General features: G+C 45.8%; 2 protein-coding genes across 3 annotated transcripts in view; one reads left to right on the forward strand and one right to left on the reverse strand.

The window, feature by feature from the left end:
- Positions 1 to 633, reverse strand: part of Fam118b (family with sequence similarity 118 member B) — a 50,927-nt gene extending 50,294 nt beyond the window's left edge. For both annotated transcript variants that reach the window (XM_036192444.1, XM_036192443.1), the window contains exon 1: positions 565 to 633. The gene's annotated coding sequence lies outside the window, so the exon portion shown is untranslated. The remainder of the gene's footprint in view (positions 1 to 564) is intronic.
- Positions 634 to 715: 82 nt separating this feature from the next.
- Positions 716 to 9,508, forward strand: Rpusd4 (RNA pseudouridine synthase D4). Its single transcript, XM_036192999.1, has 7 exons — positions 716 to 939; positions 1,321 to 1,486; positions 2,683 to 2,884; positions 5,253 to 5,346; positions 5,422 to 5,566; positions 6,801 to 6,898; positions 8,646 to 9,508. Exons 1-7 carry the CDS (start codon positions 751 to 753, stop codon positions 8,883 to 8,885), a joined length of 1,134 nt encoding a protein of 377 aa, XP_036048892.1. The 5' UTR covers positions 716 to 750; the 3' UTR covers positions 8,886 to 9,508.
- Positions 9,509 to 20,796: the final 11,288 nt, after the last annotated feature.

The raw sequence follows: 20,796 nt of genomic DNA on the forward strand, positions 1-20,796 counted from the left end.
AAAACTAAAGGAGGCAAAAGGGGGAAGGTCTGTGTTCTGTTCTTTCTGCCCTTTCTTTGGGAAGAGTAGAGCAGGGACAGGAGACCCCAAGAAACGAGCTCCCGAGGAAGGTCAGGAAAAAAACGTGGTGCTCTCGAGGTAGGTCATATGGGGTAGGGGTCCTCCGTCATCCTCGGGAGAAGGGACTGGTTACAAACAACGCGAAACAAAGGGGTTGGCAGCCGCCAAGTGAGAGGCTGGAACACGAGAGATCCGGGAATCTCCGGGAGGGCGACCGGCAAGGAAATAAAAGGGGACACGACACGTCCCTCTGAGGACCCGCTGCCGAGGACCCGGTTGCTAAGAGGGACCAGACAGGTGCCGATGAAGGCGGAGGAGCCAGCGTCTCTCCGGCTTCGCTTCTAAAGGGCGCGGGGGCGGGGAAGTGTTTTGGAGTGGGGTCGCGTCCCCAAGCGAGACACGGTTCCCAGGGCAGTGCTCTCCAAGAACGGAGAGCTGGGCCACGCGGAAACCGTTGAGGCACCGGCATTTCCCAGCCCCAGCCTGGCTTTCCCACACACTCACCGCGTCTGCTCCAAACGCCACCGCTCCAGCTGCAGCTACCGGCCGGCGCAGCCGCACTGAGCGCGCACTGCCCACGTGACCTGCAGGCTGCCCGCCCACGTGACCAACAGAGCCCGCCCCTCACTCCCCCCTCCCCCCCGGGTCGCTCTTCTTCGTGCGGTGCTGTCTGGCCCCGCCCTCGGCAAGATGGCGGCGCCCAGGTTGGGTGCGCCTGGTCTCCGGGTCCTGAGTAGGAGCTCGCGTCCCGGGAGACTGTTCATTCCCAGGTCCAAGCCGTTTTGTTCCGGTGCTACTACCTCTAGGCCCCTGAATGCTCAGAGGTTGGCAGAGAAGCTCCGAGCCCAGAAACAAGAGCAAAAGACGAAGAAAATCCCGGTGAGCCTGGAAAGACCACAACTCCCAAGAGGCAATGCTCTCACGGCTTTCCCAGGTGTAGGGTGCCGTGGGCAGGTTCTGTAACTGCGAGTAAGTCAGTGTTGAGGGTATACAGTGTGATAGTCAATGCCACTGAGAGAAAAGGACAATGCTGGCACAGTGTCTTTGTGGGCACTTTTGCTACTGCCAGGCTCAGACCCAAACACCGCGTGGGTATGTAGGTGAGATAGATACCGAGGTATGGTCCCAAAGGAAGGCATGAGCCTAATCCTACAACACAGTCATCCCCCCCCACCCCCGCACGAAACCTAAATCTCACTTAAGGCCATCCCCAGCGCTTCACTTCCTCGTTAAGCTTTTGCCGCCCTTCTCTCTCCTTAGGTCCCTACAAACCCTGTTCAGCGGAGGGTGCAGGAACTAGTGCGGTTCACACAGCAGCTACAGCGGGTTCACCCCAATGTGCTTGCTAAGGAACTGAGCCGAGGCATTCTCCACCAGGACAAGGACCTCGTGGTCATTAATAAACCCTATGGTCTCCCTGTGCACGGTAAGAACCACGTGGGCAAGGGGAAGGGACCTGCTGCTGCTTCCTTCCACAACTAGGGCCACCTCTGAAGCCGTACCTGTGAGGCACTCTTGAGTTCAATTAATTTAGCCTTTGTATACTAGTCTCCCATGTATACGACTCCTGCTAACACAAACCAGTGCCAAGTCCCCACTTCCAAATACCTGACAGTGGGCTTTATGCAGCCGTCCCCGGGGATTATTGCAGAGGAATACAAAAGCTGAATTCTGACTGGGTTGTGGGCAGCCTCCCACACAGACTGTTGCAGAAGAATACAAAAAGCTGTGTGCTGACAGTCTTAATGATTATTCTCCATCAAAACAGGGGGTGGAGGGAAGAGCTGGGTGCCAGGTCTAGGAGAGGCTGAGGCAGGAGGATCAGGCGTTCAGACCAGTCTCAGGAACCGCAAAACCTCATTTCAAAATGAGAGAGGTAGGGAAACAAGAACAAAAACCCCAGGGAAGAGGAAGTTAATATGTAAGAGGGGGAGGGATGTGTCTGGAACTTAGTGTATGTCCTGGTCCTGCTAAATGTAGTGATAATGGACAGCTGAAGTGAATCAGAATTAAAAAAAAAAAGAAGAAAGAGAAGTAAAAAGGAGAATAAAAGGAATGTATTTGTCAAGACTTCAGGGGAATCTAAGTATTTTAGTTGGAGTAAATAGCTCCTTTGGTGGGTAGTACAGAGAAGTACAGTAGGCATTGTTAAATGCGTCTGATTTTTACCCCCTCTTGAGTTCTTGCCTTACTATTCTCTGATGAGGTTTTGGCTGTTGGGTTACTTTTTGTGGCTATCTATATCTTTTAGATAACAAAGCACAGTTGGAAAGATAGTGAGCTAAGGTCAAATGGAGAGTGCAAAGAGTAAAGTCTGATCTCAGAGCCCCTCTTCACTCTCTTTGTAATGCCTCAGTAGAGCTTCTCCATCCCTCAGAATCAGAAGAGAAAGCCACAATGTTTACAGACACTAGTTACTGTTAAAATATGAGTTCTGGACTGGGGACCTGCAGTTCATTTTATAGCTAATGAGAGCTCTGGATCTATTAATATTAGTAATCTCTGCCATGTGTTCATAGCACAACTATAGGAAATGGGGATAACCTATGCAATAAGGATTGTTCTCTCAAGAAGAGTTCCTCAGTGAAAACTCCTGCCTGCTCCTGGCTCTTTCTGTCATAGGTGGCCCTGGAGTCCAGCTCTGTATCACTGATGTACTGCCCATTCTGGCAAAGATGCTTCGTGGCCACAAGGCAGAGCCTTTGCATCTGTGCCACCGTCTGGACAAAGAAACCACGGGTGTAATGGTGTTGGCCTGGGAGAAGGATGTGGCACATCAAGTCCAGGAGTTATTTAGAACCCGTCAGGTGGAAAAGAAGTACTGGTAGGAAGCCTGTTAATGGGATAAATGAAGACATCTCTTTTATCTGTCCATTGTACTACAGGAACTGTTAATAGAAGGCATTGTACTAGGACTCAAGAGGATATAAAGAGAATATGAAACAGCTTAAATACTTAGAATATTGAGTGATAAAATAGCGGTTCATATTGTGTGTGTGTGTGTGTGTGTATCTGTGAATGTGTGTGCATGCTCACTTGTGTGTTCATGTGGATAAAATAGTGATTTGTGTGTTTGTGTGTGATTGTGTGTACATATGGAAATCAGAGCAGGATGGTCAGACTTGTTTATCACTCTTTATTTTATTTTATTGAGATGGGTGTTTCACTGAACCTAGAACTCACTGATTGGTTAGACTAGCTGAAAAGCTAGACTCCAGGCTGTGCCTGTCTCTGTCCCCTTGAACACTGAGGTCACAGATGTGCACTGCTGTACTGAACTTAGCATGGCTGCTAGGATTCCGAGCTCATCATCACGCATGTGAAGCCCTCATCCGCTGTTGTTTGTATGTTTGTTTGATTTTGTTTGATGGGTTTTGAGGCAAAGTTTTACTTCATAACTTTGGCTGGCCGGGAACTTGCTACATAGACAGAGATACCTGCTTCTGCTTCCCAAATGTTGGGTAGAAAGGACTGTAACCACTATACCCAGTGTTTTTTTTTTTTCTTTTAAGGATTATTTATTTATTATGTATACAGTGTCTGTCTGCATGAATGCCTGCATGACAGAAGAGGGCATCACATCCCATTATAGATGGTTGTGAGTCACCATGTGGTTGCTGGGAATTGAGCTCAGGACCTCTGTAAGAGCAGCCAGTGCTCTTAACCTCTGAGCCATCTCTCCAGCCCCATGTTGTTTTTTAAACGTGTGTTCGTGTTTCTGTGTGTTTGTACATGCACATCTGTGGAGGTCAGAGGACAACTTGGAGTCAGTTCTCTACTTCCATTATGTGGTGCCAGGCGTCAAACTGAGATTGTCAAGGTTAGCAGCAAGCATCTTTTCTGCTATGCCATCTCAATGGCCACTGATCCCAGTACCCATAATTGGCAGCTCACAACTACTTGTAACTTAAGCTTCAGGGGATCCATCACCTGCCTCTGGCTTCTATGGGCACCTGCACTTGTTTGACAGATACAGACATACAGAAATAAAAATATTTTTTTGTTTTTGAGAAGCTATATGTCTATGACCCACCCACAGTCTGGTGGCTGTGGGTTTAGTATCTGTGTCTTTTAAAGTTTCTAAAAGCTTAGCTGCAGAGCTAGGGCATCTAGTATGCATGAAGCCCTGAATTGGTTCTCATACTAAAGTATAACAAGTTCCACAAATAACTGGAATATACAGTCAAATTTAAGAGCTACTAGAATAGTTGGTGGTGGTCCCGTATGATTTTCATGATGTAGCACCTAGCCTGAGAGCTAGATACTCCTCTTTGTTTGTTTTGTTTTTCTAGACAGCGTTTCTATGGAGCCAGGGCTGTTCTGGAGCTTTGTAGACCAGGCTGGCCTCAAACTCACTGAGATCTGCCTGCCTCTGCCTCCCAAGTGCTGGGATTAAAGGTGGGCATCACTACCGCTCAATGAGCTAGATATTTCTTTTCTTTCTTTCTTTTTTTTTTTTTTTAAGATTTATTCATTTATTATGTATAGTGTTCTGTCTGCATGTATCCCTACACACCAGAAGAGGGCACCAGATCTCATTACAGATGGTTGTGAGCCACCATGTGGGTGCTGGGAATTGAACTCAGGACCTCTGGAAGAGCAGTCAGTGCTCTTAACCTCTGAGGCAACTCTCCAGCCCCCAGAGCTAGATATTTCTAAACTGAAATCTTCTAAGCTAAAGTCATGCGTATTGATTGTAGGATACTTTGGGAAAAAATTAAATGATCTTTCATGGATATGTACAATTAAAAGAAAATCAAGATAATAGGATTTTGTTTACCATTTCTCTTTTGATTATAAATAGTAGTGGGGGGGTTGTAAGGGTGGATGGGGGCTGGGGAGATGGGTGGGATTGGGATGCATGATGTGAAAATCACAAAGAATCAATAAAAGTTAGTCAAATAAATAAATAGTAGTGGGTTCTAATCTCATACTGAGTGAACAAACATGTGACTGAGTGACAGAATGATAATAGTAAAAATTCATAGGACTGTCCCTGCCTATTTGCTAGTCAAAGAAATCATGACATCACAGCCATAATTCAGTGACCCATTCTAAATCTCCTTTACATAGACAAGAAGCTGCAAAAATGGTAGTAAAGATGGTCCATGGTGAGGTCTTAAGCCCCCAACTCCCAGAAGCCCCTTCCTGATTTTTGCGGCTCAAGCAGCAATCTGTATTGTCACCCCCAGGGCCATCACTGTGCGTGCCCCCTTGCCCTCGGCAGGAGTCGTGGACATCCCCATCGTGGAGAAGGAAGTGCAAGGCCAGCAGCAGCACCACAAGGTAGGTGAGCTGCCTCCCTGAGGCATGGGTTTCTGTCTTGTCTTGGGAATCATGTCTTGATTTCTCTGGCTTCAGATGACGCTGGCCCCGGGTTACCGTATGGACAATGGGAAGATGGTCAAGGTGCGGGCCAACCGGAATGCCCATGTTGCTGTAACTCAGTACCAGGTGCTCAGCAGCACTCCCTCTTCTGCCCTCGTGGAGCTGCAGCCTATTACTGGTGAGGACGCCCCATCCCACTGTGCGGTGACCGGCATGCTTTGCCCAGGGCCTTGTGCTGGATTCTCCCCTTTCTGAGCCACTGTATGTAGGCTGTGGGTACAGCTGACTTGTATGACCTTGTCTGTGCTTCTGGTGCAGATCTGAAACAAGGGTCTCCATGGGGATGATTGTGGGGAGTAGAAGAATACATGAAATAATACACTATGTATCCTATGCTGCCTGGAACTGGTGATCCTCCTGCCTCAGCCTCCCAAGTGCTAGAATTATAGGCATGTGCCACTGTGCCCAGCTTCAGGAGAACACAGCTTAATTAGCTTTATTTTAAAACATACAAAGCATTTCTTAAAAAAAATAAAAAAAAAAAAAAAAAAAAAAAGCATCTGATCCAGCAATTCTCTTATTTAGTTAAAAAAAAATCTAAAGTCAGACATTGCATCCCTGTGTTCATAGCAGTAACCCAGGATGGATGAATGGAGAAATAACATGGGAATGTTATTTTTAGCCTTAGAAGAATTATGAAATTCTGACATGGATGAACCTTGAAAACATTATGCTAAGTGAAGTAAACTAGATATAAAGGATATAGTCTGTATGATTTGTCTCACATGATATACTTAGAGTAGTAGATTCATAGAGAAAATAGAATGGTGCTTGCCAAAAGCTAGAGGTGGAGGGAGCCAGAGGGGAGGAATGGGAAGCTGTTGTTCAGTCAGTGGGTTTTATTGGGGAGGATAGGAAGTTGAAGATGGACAGTGCTGATGGTCGTGACACAGTGTAATGTAACTGGTGCCACTGAGCTGTGTACTGTGTACTGCAAGGGGCTCAAGTGAGAAATGCATATATAGCATAATTAAGAAATGTGCATCTGGGGATTTAGCTCAGTAGCAGAGCACTTGTCTAGCACACACAAGACCCTTACTTAGTTCAATCCCCAGTACTGAAAAGAAAAAAAGAAAGAAATACACAAAATAATAGTTTACTACCATATAGTAAAATTATAAAGAGTTAGGGTAATCGTAGACGTAAAGGCCATGATAATGGCTGTCCAGAATATGTATGTTTATTTCCTAAGCTGGCTGGTACTGCATAGCTTAGGGTTTCCTCCCTTATTCCTTATTGCATTTGGTGCTGCTAGTTTACTGTGCTTTGATTTAATAGGATTTGAAGCAGATGTCAGCAGTAGCATCATTTCTATTGCTCCTCATAAATGTTTCTTTCCTTTTTCTCCTAAGGAATAAAACATCAGCTTCGAGTTCACCTGTCTTTTGGGTTGGATTGCCCAATCCTTGGTGATCACAAGTACTCAGACTGGAGTAGGTTGGCCCCTCAGGTAATACTGGATGTATTAGTTTTCTGTTACTATGATAAAACACCATGACCGAGGCAACTTATATATAAAAGAGTTTATTTATTTTGGCTACTGTTCTAGGGGAGCCCATTTTCAGATTTCCTAGTGGCTTTACCCAGCAGGTCTGCATAGAGAGGGTGATAGGACCATGGACCTGAGTGCAGTTGTCTGAGATGGTCTGCTCTTAGCTGTTCAGGGGGGAGGCCTTTTGCTCCACCCCTTGGCATTTCTATAAATACCATAGGGCAGAGACAATCAGGGCCCACTGGAATAGGCTCCAGGCCCTCTTGAAGCTATCCTGTATTTTCTATCTGTTTATCTCCTCACTCTAAATCCTTCTATCTAATATTTCCTTCTATTCTCACTCAAGAACACTCTGGGGAAATGTGGGGGTGGTGGGTAGCACACACACACACACACACACACACACACACACACACACACACACCCCACACACTGTTCCAGAGGGATAAGAGCCCATGATGGTGGGGAAGCATGGCAGCAAGCAGCCAGCATGGTGGCAGGAACTAGGTGCTCAGAGCTCATATCTCAAATGCAAGCAACAAGCAGAAAGAGCGAACTGGGAGTAAGGCAAAGCCTTAAGTTCCCAAAGTCTGCCCTCAGTGACACACTTCCTCTCGTACCACCTAAAGCTCCCCAAATAGCACCACCAACTATGGATCAACTGTTCAAATGCCCAACACTGTGGGGGACACTTTCAGACCCCCATTGGTTTAACTCTACACTGTTTAACAGACAAGAGAGAGCGCCACCCCTCCCCTTGGCTTTGTGGTATTGGTTTTGGAGGTAATATTTATTGAGATAAACAATGAATGGGCTTGCCCTTGGTGTGTCAGTGCTGAATCCCCTTGGTCTTTTTGAGACAGGGTCTCACTGTGTAGCCTGGAAACCCTTTGTAGGTCATGCTGGTCTTGAACTCAGAGATCTACCTGCTTGTACCTCCCAAGTGCTGTGATTAAAGGCGTGGGCCACCGTGCCCAGCAAGCACTTCTTTCTTTACTTTGTTTGTTTTGAAGCAACAGTGGAGTTTATCTATAAATGGTTTTATGATAGATACAAACCTGGGCATCAAGAGACAGGGAGAGAGATTAACACACTGGGGAAGAGGACATCCCCTAGAGTAAGTGAAGGTTCTCAAGAAATGTGACATTTAAGTGTCTTAACACTAGCAATATATGTGATTTGGAGTGCTTCTGAAATTACATTGTTCAAAGCATTTAGAAGAAAAAAAAAGATGTTTTGGTAAACTTACTTTTTATTCTTTTCTTTTGTTAAAATCCTGAAGTAGGTCATGACAAAGTATTGTCTGCAGACACGGGAACATGCTTCTAGCTTTTAGAGGCATCAGAGTAGTTGCTGTCTTCATGGAGCCATTGGATATGCTGTCAGAATCTTAGTGGTTCACTTGTTTACTTTCGGATATTGTTGGGAGGCTATGATAACAGCTGCCTTTCATGCTATCTAAAGAACCATGGGGGAGTCTTTTTTATTAGTTGATATTAGCACCCATTCTCTTAAAGGGCCAGAAAATGGACCAATAAGAGTTTCTCTGGTATGATTGTATTTTTCTTACCCAGGTTCTGAGCCTTTCCTAGACATGCCCCTGTAGCAAGCTAGCCATTACTGGGTCTTGCAGAGGTTAGTGCGGGTAGTTAAAGACAGGCAGTAGCTGGCTGTGCTCTTAAGGATTTGTCTTTGCTTTATGTAGAAGCTTTCTGCTGGCACACTGAAGAAGCTGGGGCTGCAGCAGGCAAAGGCCCGCTATATCCCTCTTCACCTGCATGCTAGGCAGCTCATCCTGCCTGCCCTGGGCTCCAGAACAGAGGAACTCCTCCTGGCCTGCAAGCTGCCTCGCTTCTTTGCGTGTTCTCTGCACCGTCTGGGTTTAGAGATGCCAAATCAGGATCAAAGCAGAGACAAGGAGACCAAACGTGTAGAAGCACAGTGAAGACTGTTGGGCAGTTTGGCCCCGAAGCTCTGCTGTAGTCCATGGATTCTGCTACCTTCTCATTTGGAACAAACTACAGAAGAGCCAGGTGGGATAAGGTGAAGAAACTTGGCCACTTTAGGACTTTAATGGAGAATGAAGTCGTATTTCCTATCAGTTTGGCTGTAATGTGGGAAAGCCTGCTAGAAGTCTCTCCTCGATAGGTCTCTTTGCCAAGATGGAAGAGAGCCTAGGACCAGACAGATTGGACCAGTAAAGGAGAACCAAAGGATGGAATCTGTGGCCAGGACCTGTGTTCATCCAACAGGAAGAAAAGTGTCTGAGCATTCAGGTGTGCTCCCTTGGAAAAAATGTCTTGGATAAATGTGGGTGCCATACTGTGAACCTATGAACGGGTTGTTTAGGTGAGGTAATGGTGGGCAACTAACCTAAGTGAGTGAAGCGGGAAGAGTGGAAGGCGGTGACTGGGACAAAGACCAAGCACACAAACTGTCTAACGATTATTAGCTCCAGCTGATGGTTGCCCCGTGGGCAGATTTTCTATTTTCTTGTAGACAACCAGGAAATCCAGATATTTCTGTGAAATCTCCCAACCTGTTGCCAACTAAATAAAAACATTCTAAAAAAAAAAATTTTTTTTTTTTTTGAGATTACAATTCCATCATTTCCCTCCCCTCTTAGGCTTCCAGACCTTACATGTACCCCCCCCACACACATTGTCTTTCACATTTATGGCCTCTTTTTCTTTAATTGTTATTGCATGAGAGAGAGAGTGAGTGTGTGTGTGTGTTTGTGCACGCGTGCGCGCACGCACATTTCTAAATACATAAATACAACTTGCTAAGTCTGTATAATGCTACTTGTATATATGTTTTCAGGGCTGACCATTTGGTATTGGATAGCTCTGTGGTGATATATTGTGTTCCCTAGTAAATTTGCCTGAAGATCAGAGAATAGAACAAGCCACTAGATTAAACATAGAAACCAGACATTGGTGGCACACACCTTTAATTCTAGCACTCAGGAGGCAGAGGTCTGTCTGGATCTCTGTGAGTTCAAAGCCACCCTGGACTACATGAGATTGACTCAGTCTAAGAAACAGAGCCAGGCAGTGGTAGCACACACCTTAATCCCAATTACTGGGAGTCACACGCCTTTAATTCCAGCACCGGGAAAGTTGAGACAAGAGATCATATGGGTGGACAGAGAAAGGTATGTAAGGCTGAGGAGACAGGAACTAAAGTCTTTTGGCTGAGGAGGTTTTTTCAGGCTGAGGAGTCCTGGAGGTAAGAGGTGGCTTGTTCCTTTGTCTCTCTGATCTTTCAGCATTTACATCAATATCTGGTACGAGGTTTTTTATTAAAAGACCATTTTAAGATTCGAGCTACATGCTCTTCCCACTGTTTCTCCCAATCTCAGGGTTCCTTAGTTGCTTATAGTCTTTGTGTAGGGTTAAAGCCTTGTGGGCTTTCTCTCTTCCACATTAGCATGTCCACTGGTGTCTTGTTTAGGTCATGCTAAGGCAACCATGGTGGTAAGACTTCATGGATGTGGTTTCTGTCATTTCTAAGAGACATGATCTCATAACACACCCCCTGACCCTCTTGCCTTTAGAGTCTTTCCTCGACCTGTTCCACAGTAATCCCTGAACCTTAGGAGTAGGAGTTGTGTTGTAGATGTATCCACTGGGACTCGCTCCACAACTCTATTTCTGATTGGTTGTGGTTTTCTGTAATGAGTTTCATCTGTTGGAAAGAGAAGTTTCCTTGGTGAGGGGAAAGAATACTTATCTCTGGGTATAAGGACAAATATTTAGAATGTAGTTAGGGATTATGCTGGTTGAGTAAAGTGGCTAAGGAAAAATGGAAGACACCCAGTGAGGCAGGGAAAAGGCCCAAGTGAAGTGCTTACTGTGCAAACAAGGGGCCCTGAGTTTGAGCCCCAGCACCTATGTAAATGCCAGGCGCAGTAACACTGTCACAGTAACACTCAACTAGTGCTGAGGAGGATCCCTGGGGCTAGTGCTGATGGATCCCTGGGGCTTGCTGGCCAGGCAGTTCAGTCAAATTGTCAAGTTCCAGATTCAGTGAGAAACCCTGTCTCAAAATGTAGAGCATGATTGAGGAAGACTATGTCATCCTCTGGCCTTCACATGATCATGCACCTGGATGTACATACATATGCATAGACACACAGATAGACACATTGACTTGCACACACACTCTTAGGCAGCTAAGCACATATTTGCAGGTTGAATTTGGTCTTTGGATTACTAGTTTGAATCTGTTTAAATGAGTGATTTGGAAGTTTAGGGAGAGACATCTTGAAAGTTATGATTGATGTTTCTGCTGCATGCTACCCTTGGCTTTCTAAAGTAGGGACAGCTCTGGTTAATTCATGACTGTGTTTATAAGGGTGCTGCCATTTAATACATCCTTGGTTTGGAAAGTCTCCTGTTCTTGTTTCTCAGAAAGGAAATGGCCATGCTGAGCACCCTAGAGATAGAATGTGACATTTAGGAACTGTTGATGACTGCTTTGAGGAACTAGTTGAACAGGAATGTCCTTAAAATGGGGACCTGTAGGGAAGAGCAGACGATAGAAATACAAGTTCATTGGGAAGAGAAGAGGGAGTGAAGCAGTTGGGGCTCGAGAGAGTAAACAATGACTGGATCTGTGTCCTCATTTGCCCTGTCAGTGCCTCCTAAATGGGGACCCCCCTCTTTTATTTGGCAAACTGAATAATTAGCAGGCTGAGAGTACCCAAGACTGTTCATAGTTCTCAGCAACTTTCTCAAGAAATGGGAAAATGTGACTAGCTCCCCGATATTTAAACAATGGAGGGGCCAGGAAGATTGTCCCCTGGGCTGGTACAACCTCAGAGCGGGGGAGCTAGCTGCACTGTCTATCCTGCTCAGTATCACCATGAAATTGCCACACTGCTATTCTCTGTTCACTTTTGAAAATTAAGTTTTAATTTCTTGTTTTGTTATTTGAGAGAGGGTTTCTCTGTGTAGCCCTAAAAGTCATGGAACTTGCTCTGTTTACCAGTCTGGCCTCGAACTCACAGGTATCTACCTGCCTCGGCCTCTCGAGTGCTGAGATTAAAGGTGTGAGCAATTTTTGATTTTTTGATACAGGGTCTCACTATATAGCCAAGGCTGGTGTTAAACTCATGGTCCTCCTGCCGCAGCCTCCTGAGTGCTGGTGTTACAGGTGTGCATCACCATGTCTGATGTCTTTAGTTCTTCAGTGTTGGATAACAAGCTAGTAAAGTCGATAGTTGGAGAGTTGTTAAACTCCCCTAGAAAACTGGGTGTCCACACTGAAGACAGGCAGATGTCCACTCCACATGAAGCCATGTTAGTTAACATCATGATGCTCTCTATCAAATGGCTGTCTTGTTCCTTATTGCCTGAATCACAGGGGTGCCTTAATGACCAGAGACCCTGAACAGCCTGGTAGAAGTGCAGCTTTTGAGTGGAGGGATGACAAAGACCGGGTGATTTCTGTCTACTGTGTCATTTGTCAACTATAAAAAGCATGGATTTTAAAATAGTTATATTTAAGATATAATGTCTTACAATATTTAAGGTATAATATCAAGAAATATCCTTTAAGATTAACATTTAAATATACCATAAGAAGTACCAAACATTGGATGATGCAGTCCATCTGCAATTATTGCCATCCACGCATTAGCAGAAAGGAAACCATTGCTGACTAGCACCCCACACAGGAAAAGACTGTTCTTTTAGGGTTTCTATTGTTGCAATGAACACAATGACAAAAGAGCAAGTTGGGGAGGAATGGGTTGATTTCACTCAAAGTTCAACATAGCAGTTCATTATCAAAAGCAGTGAGGGCAGGAACTCAAGCAGGGCAGGTAGCAGGAGCTGATGCAGAGACCATGGAGGAGTGCTGCTTACTGCCTTATTTTCCATGGTTTGCTCAGCCTGCTTTCTTAGAGAACCCATGACCACCAGCCCAGGAGTGGTCCCATCCACAGTAGGCTGGGCCCTTCCCCACTGATCACGAATTAAGAAAATGCTTTGCAGCCAGATCTTACGGAGGCGTTTTCTCAATTGACGTTCCCTCCTTTCAGATGACTCTAGTTTGTGTCAAGTTGACATAAGACCAGGCAGCACAGCTGTGTTCAAGGTGTGGCAGTGAGTTACAGGTCAGGGTGTAGTTTCAGGAATTCCAGGGGCAATCTGGTGTGAGGGTGTACTCTGCTCTGTTTGTGTGGAGAAGATAAGATGTTGAGTCTTATCTGCTTATCAAGCCATTAAGCAAGGAACATGTTCTATAGTGGTGAATCCCAGAGAACTTGGACTTGGAGCCTGGTGGAGTAGTTTGAAGGGACCACTGGGTGCCAAATGCTGCAAGTTGACAAAGTGAGTGAGATACTAAGAGGAGTCAACAGACATTCTCTGCAAATGACTAGGTAGCAAATACTTTAGACTTGGCAGGCTATACAAGTCCTTGTACTAACTGCTTGATTGCTCTGTCAAGGAAACTAACAGCAGACAAAATGTAAATAAATAGGTGAGGCTGTGCTCTAATAAAATTTTATTAGCGGACTCTGGAACATGAAAGGCGTATGTAATTTTCATGGGTCAGTAAGTGTACTAGCTTAAGTGGCCATTGCAGAATACCACAGATGGGTGGATTCAGTAGTCCACATTTAATTCTCACAGCTCTAGAGGCTACAAGTCCAAGATCCAAGCGTGGGCAGGTATGTTTTCCCCTCAGTCTTCTCTCATTGCCTTTTAGATGGCTGACTGTCCATGTATGTTGCTGACATCTCTTTCTACACAAACACCAGTCACATTAATCAAGGTATGGCATCTTTGACCATAATTATCCTTTTAAAGATCCTTTCTACAAATATAGTTACAATTTGGCTTAGGGCTTGTATTAGTAATTTTTCTGTTCCTGGGATACAACATCATGGCCAAAAGCAGACTATGGAAGAAAGATTTTATTTAGCTTACTGTTTAAGAGGCTTAGAATTCCTAATTGTATAAATTGATGACATGACCACTCCACGGTAGGGTTGAAGGAAAGGTGGTTACTGTAGGTATGAGGGAGAGAACTGCCAGAGACATCTGGAAGATTCTGGCACAGAGAAAGAAAACTGTAGACTGAATATGGCCCACAGACCTGGGCTTGGCCAGGAAAAGAAACAGGAACAGAGTAGAGCAAGAGATGACAATGAAAAGAGGGCAGGAAAAAGAGAAGACCAAGGAGAGGGAAAATACCAAGAGAAGGTATAAGAAAGAGCCAAGAGTGAGCACAGTTGAAATAGCAGGGTTATAAGGAGAGTGAACCTGGGAAAGGAGGGAAGCTCCTGAGCTGGGGGATGTCTGGGGAAGGTGGGAGGTGAGAAGAGCCAGGATGGCAGCAGGACTCTGAAATGTGTAACAGGTACCTGACCTACTGAGGGATCCTGGAGGCCAGTGTGTACTTTGGAATGCTAATAGGCACTGCACATGGCATTTGTCACTTCTGCCGGTGACAAGGGAAATGGCTCCTTTGGTAGAGGGGAACCAGCTTCACAAGTTCTGAGGAATGCTGGCTTTTGTCTAACCACCAGAATTTGAGGAAATGGAGTTTCCTTTGGACAATACTGGCAGGGACAGCATTGCAGCAGGCAGCTGGAGCAGGAAGCAGAGAAAGAAATTGGAACATTCAAAATCTCCCAGAGATGTACTTTCCTACAACAAAGCTGCACCAACTCCCCAAACAGTGCCATCAACTAGGAAACACATGTTTAGATACACAAACCTCTCCTATTGGGGACATTTCTCATTTGGACCACCACAGGGTTTAACACATGAAGCTGGAGGCAGAGAGCATGATTCTGTTGTATAACATTAAGTGTTATTCTTTTATTTTTTTTAAAAAACTATTTAAAAATCTAATGTCTTCACTCACAGTATGTTCTAGTTTGCTCTTTTTTTTTTTTTTTTTTTTTTTAAATCCCAGGGATGGGTTTCTCTTCTTCTTTTTTTTAAATTAATTTATTTTTATTTCATGTGCATTGGTGTTTTGCCATGGCTGCTGGGTTCCCCGGAACAGGAGTCACTGACAGTTGTGAGCTGCCGTGTGGGTTCTGGGAATTGAACTCAGGACCTCTGGAAGAGCAGTCAGTGCTATTAACCACTCAGCCATCTCTCCAGCTCCTCTAGTTGCTTTTTGTTGTTATGATAAACATTGTGACTCAAAGCAACTTGAGGAGGAAAGGATTTATTTCATCCTATAGCTTACAATCCATCAGTGAGAGAAGCTAAGACAAGAACCTGGAGGCAGAAACAGAGCAGAGAAAGGATTCTTAGAGGCTTCCTTTCCATGACTTGTTCATCTTGCTCTCTTGTGTGAACCAGGACCACCTGCCCAGCAGTGACACAGCCTGCAGTGGGCTGAGGCCCCCACCCCCCACCCATCACTAATCAAGAAAATGTCCTTTAGTCTTGCTTTCAGTTGATTGTAAGTTTGGTGGTCACGTGGCTGAGCAATGTGTTGTTAGTCTCCCACTAGCCTAGATGTAGGTGTCAGTGTGCTGTGGGTTATGATGACAATGATTGCCTAAGTTACCTTTTAGGGATGAGAAGGCTTTCTGGCCGATAGCGATGCCCATTTAGACACATAGCTACTAGATGATTAGGGTGGTTAAAAGCTTGGCATTTCTACATTCTTACTGAATCTGCTTGCTTTGCTGCCTTCATTGCTGGGCCAGATGATGCTCGTCTCAGCATGCGGACATGTTGGTCATTAAAGGAAATGTCTGTCCAGGACCGGGAGTCCTAATTTTTCTAGTCTCTTTTCTGCCCCTTAAAGGGTAGGAAAGTTTTTGCCTCCTAAGGTCAATGGATTAAGTCTATCCTATCTAAAATAAGGGTAATTAAGATGCTTTCGGTATTCATGGAGGCAGCATAAGCTTGTGACAACATGCATAGCAACCATCAGGATAGTCCCATTGGAAACAACAGAAGTCTCCAATAACTGAGTGTATCTTAAGCCTCAGTGTTTACCTAAGGATAAAAGGGCCACAAAACACACTGAGCTGAGATGATCTTTATCGGTAATAACATCTTTATGATCTTTATTTAACCCTGGTATCTTCTCTTTTTGCTGGCATTCTGGATAAGTCTTTTTTCTTGCCCCTTGTCCTCAGTTAATTAGACACCTTTTTAGTAACAACAACAACAGCAACAACAACAACAAAAAAAGATTCAGTAACTCTGGGTCTTCTAAAAGCATGGTGTCTCTTCATCTGAGGGTTATAGATGTTTGTGGCAGGGAAAGCTGTGGGTCTCTCTGTTGGTCTGTCTGTCTGTCGCTTTCTCTCTCCCTCCCTCCCTCCCTCCCTCCCTCCCTCCCTCCCTCCCTCCCTCCCCGTGTTTTATGACTAACAAAGGAATTAAGTATTTCTCTTATCCTCACTGGGTCCGCCTGCTAAGCAGTGGGTCTGTCTGCATAAAGCGGCATCTGTAATTGTTGCAGATGCAGTGAGAGGACCTGTTAGTGTGGTTTGAGAAACTGGTGTTATACAGCACAGGAACTTGTGACATGCCTAAGATGAACTTCACCTGCTTAGAATGTTGATCAGTGGCAGTTAAATCATGTAATTAGTGTGTGGAGGTGTTGTTTCATTCCTTTTTCCCCTTAAAGTTCTACATGCACATAATTAAAAGTAAGAATGAAAGGCTTATGATGAGAAATGGCAGTTCATTGCCCAGGGAGCTTTTGTCTTTAGCACTCTATGAAGTGTGTGTTTGTGCCTCCGAGAAGTTCTTGCTCTCAAGATGCTGGAGATGGGGGTGGCTCACCCCACACCCACTCTGAGAGCAGTACCTTGCCTCCTGGGTATTTAGGATTTTTGCAACCTGAGCACGCTCCAACCTAAGCTCACAAATCACTTTTCAGACTTCAAACCACATGTGCCTTTACATTTGATAAGTGGATCTCCTGCTCAGGGGCTCCTGCCTGGCTTTAATTCAAGAATGTGTGCTGTGCCTTCTCATTTGATTTGCATTTAGGATCCTTGACCGGTTCTAGGTGGATACCCCACTGAGCTCCACTTTTACATCCTGCCTTTTCCCAAGAGTTGCAGATACACACAAGCTTGGAGACCTCCACCTGTGTGCTGATGATGGAGAGTCTGTCTCTTTCTTTGGCCTCTCTTTGAGCTCTAGATCTCCACAGCCATCTGCCCTGTCCCTTAGGGAGCTTCCCATTGGCTTCCTCACATCATGAAGCCTGCTTATCACTTCACCTCAGTCATGCTCCTCCTCTGCTATCACCTGCCATGGTTAAACAATGTCACTAGAGTCCTGGGGATAACTCTCTTCTCTTACACCTGTCCCTAGATCCATTTGGATATGCAGTGTATTCTCTTCCCCAAAAGCTCGTGTCTTGAAAACTTGGTCTCAACTGGTAGTTACTGAGAGAAGATCAGCTCGGGAAGAGATCTGATTTCATCAGTGGGTTAATCCACTGATGAGTCCATAGCCAAATGGGCTATTAGGTGTGGGCGAGGAACCAACAACCAGGTTGCCAGCATGGGATCAGCCTAGGCCCTCTGCATATATGAGACAGTTGTGTAGTTTAGTTTATTTGTGGGACTCCTGACAATGGAGTAGGACCGTCCTGGTGCTTTGGCTGGTTCTTGGGAACCTAGTCCTCATGTGGGATTGCCTTACCCAGCCTGAATACACAGGGGAGGTGCTTGATCTTACTGAAGGTTGATAAACCATGCCTTGCTGATGCCCATGGGAGGCCTGCCCCTTTCTGACTGAATACAGATGAAGTGGGTGAATGGGGGGGGGGGGGTGTAAGAGGGGATGGAGTGGGAGGAGAGTAGGGCAGGGATGCTTGGTCAGGGTGTAAAACAAATAAGATTTTTAAAAATATTAAAAAAGGAGGGGGTGGGGTCTTGATGGGGGAAGTAGGTCACTGGGCATGATTTTGAAGGCTGTACATTGTACCTAGACCCTCACTGTACTCTATTATTTTTTTCTGTCTGCCATGAAGTATAGTGGGTAGCCATTCCAGCTTTGACCTGGAAGTTCCAACCCCCATTGAGGCTTCGGTAATGGTCACGCCTACAAGGCAGGGCCGAGGGAGGACTCTGAAGACCTGAGATCTGGACGAGCCGGCTCTCTTGGTTCCTGGACCCTGGACGCTAGAGGTAGACTGAGCAGAGTTCTCCAAAGAACACCGCCAGACTGTGCTACACCTTTTCCAGACCCTGTTACCTATCCCTTCACTTGTAAGTTACCCCACAAGATAAACCTCCCTTTTAACAGGAGGTTTTATCATTGCAAGAAAAACCAACACAATGACCAACCTCACACTGGTTCAGTCTAATTTCTTAATTAAAATGAACTTCTATCTTTCCCTCTATAACCCCCGAAGAGCACCTCCTTCACTGCCCCCACTCTTCACCTGTGACAGGCTAGTTCTGGAAGATTGAGGGGCATAATGGCCTAGAAATAACATCGGTGATGGTTAGTTTTTAGTTATCAACTTGCCACGACCTAACCCACCCAAGAGGAGAGCTTCTTCCATTCAGGGGTTGCCTGGATCAGGTTGGCCTGTGGGCATGTCTGTGGGGAATGGTCTTGATGGTTGGTGGATGTGGGAAGGGGCAGCCCACTGTGGGGAGCACCATTCCCTAGGTAGGGTGTCCTGAACTATACAGGACAGGAGAAGCTAAGTGAAACAGGCAGGCAGCGTGGCTGCATTTGTTCCTCTCTGCTCTTGGGTGTGATGTGACTAGCTGCTTGAGCTTCTGCTGTCAAACCCACAGATATTCACTCTTACAGTTTTAAGACTTTTCTAGTTTCTGCACCTTTAGGCCTATAATGCCCAGCAGTCTGAACAGGCAGCTGATCATCCTAAAACCACTTGTTGAAAGAATCTCATTGCCCCGTGGCATTGTTTTGGTAAAATTTGATTTGTTTTATTTGAAAGTTATGGTGGATTGAATATAAACATTGTCATGGGGCAAGATTTCTTTTTCTTTTTTTTGTTTTGTTTTTGCTTTTTAACTTTGGCATTGCGAGCAAGTGACGCGAATTGTCCAGTATTACCACCAGATGGCAGCAGCGCGCCACATTTTGCCTATGTCTTCTTTCTACAACACCCCTGCCCCTCCAAAAAGTAGAACTAGGTTTTAACCAAATACCAAATACCCTCACAAGTCATTCTTTGTCTTTCTCACCCTCCTGATGAACTTGGCTTTGGCTACTCCAGTGTTGGGAATCTTGTTCCTTTATTGTGTTTTAGCTAGCTTGAACCTGATTTTTCTGTTCCATGGTGAAGAGGTGAAATTCATAGGGAGAGGCCAAGCTTTGGATTCTGGAGAGGATGTGAAATAAAATTTGATTCAGACTCAGTGCTAAGAGGCTCATGAAATGAAAACATGGAGAGTTTGATCCAGCTGTTCTCAACTAACAAAAGGCCTAGCAGGCGTGTGCACTCTCCGCGCGGCTATGCAGCTTAGATCAGACATTGTGTAGGCAGTAGCTCTTGGCTAGTTAACCAGGGCTTACTGTCTAAAGGTTGCCTTCTCTGCGGATCAGATGTACTAGTTGACAGGTAAGTATGACTTTGACTAATGCTGTGTAGATAAGTGATTAGTTTATCAGTTAGAGTTAGTAAACAGCAGAGGGAAATGCAGGTGAGGAGTTTGGAAGCTCCCAATCCAAGGATGGGTTTTGAGAGAGGAAGTGAGCGTGAGAGGTGCCTCTTCCCTCCTCTTTGCATTGCTTGCTGGGTGAGGAACTCCTCCGGGCAGGCTTCACCGTGTTTCTCTCCACAGGATCTTTGTTGCTCCAAATGCCAGTCTGACATGGACTTAGGAATCCTTGGCTCTTCAGGCCTCTCTCCACCTCTCCACTTCTGCATCTGTGGCCTTTGACCTACAGGTTCAGGGTTACCTATGCACTCCCTTCCTCAGCACCAGTGAGCCAGATTGGCCCAGGGCCCCCTGGGAGTGCACAGAAGACTCAGCAGTGGAGCCAGCAGCTTCCCCAGCCCAGAGCCAGGCAGGGGCTGTCCCTGACCTGAAGTCTGCATCCTTCAGCACTCTGGGAGCTATTACCATCTGTCCGTCAGCAGCGTCAAGGAGCCAGGAGTGATGACCTGGACAGTTCAGGCTGTGGGAAGAGGTCCCGACTTTGATGTGAGCCACAAGGTCAGGGAGGGAGCAGGAGGTGAGGGAGGATTCTGAACACAATCTTCTCTTCCATCCTGGGCTTCTGGGGAAGACGCCAGTCTGTCTTCATCACCTCTTTCATCTTTTGATTCTTTGTGACCAGCTTCCTCCTCCCCGACCTCGGGATTGGACTAGGCAGTAGTGTGAGACTCTTGGTTCTAAATCTCCAACCTGTGCATGGTGGCTAGACCCACCTGCCTATTTCATGTACAGTGGACACTAAGATCACTTAATGGTGAACCTTTCATGCAGGAAACACCCAAGTTTTAGAACCAGAGAAGATGATTTTCTCTGGGAAGTGGAGAATCCTGGTGCATGGAGGGGCTGCAGGGACCAGTGCATGGAGGGGCTACAGGGGACCAGTGCATGGAGGGGCTACAGGGGACCAGTGCATGGAGGGGCTACAGGGGACCAGTGCATGGAGGGGCTGCAGGGGACCAGTGCATGGAGGGGCTGCAGGGGACTGGGCACTTTCTTGCCTTGGATGCTGGGATCCTTTACTTCTGCTTTTAACTGGCACTAACTAGGCCTGATGTCACACCAGCAGTTGTAAGAAACTCACCAACTAGAGAGGACCCCCACCCTCACTGGTAGATAGAGGAGAGTAGGGAGAGAGATGGAAAGACAGGGAGGGGACTACCACAGGGATTGGCTCTTTCTCTAAGGTTACAGACATTTTCAGAAG

Source organism: Onychomys torridus, chromosome 7, assembly GCF_903995425.1.
Source record: "Onychomys torridus chromosome 7, mOncTor1.1, whole genome shotgun sequence".
NCBI classification, from domain to species: domain Eukaryota; kingdom Metazoa; phylum Chordata; class Mammalia; order Rodentia; family Cricetidae; genus Onychomys; species Onychomys torridus.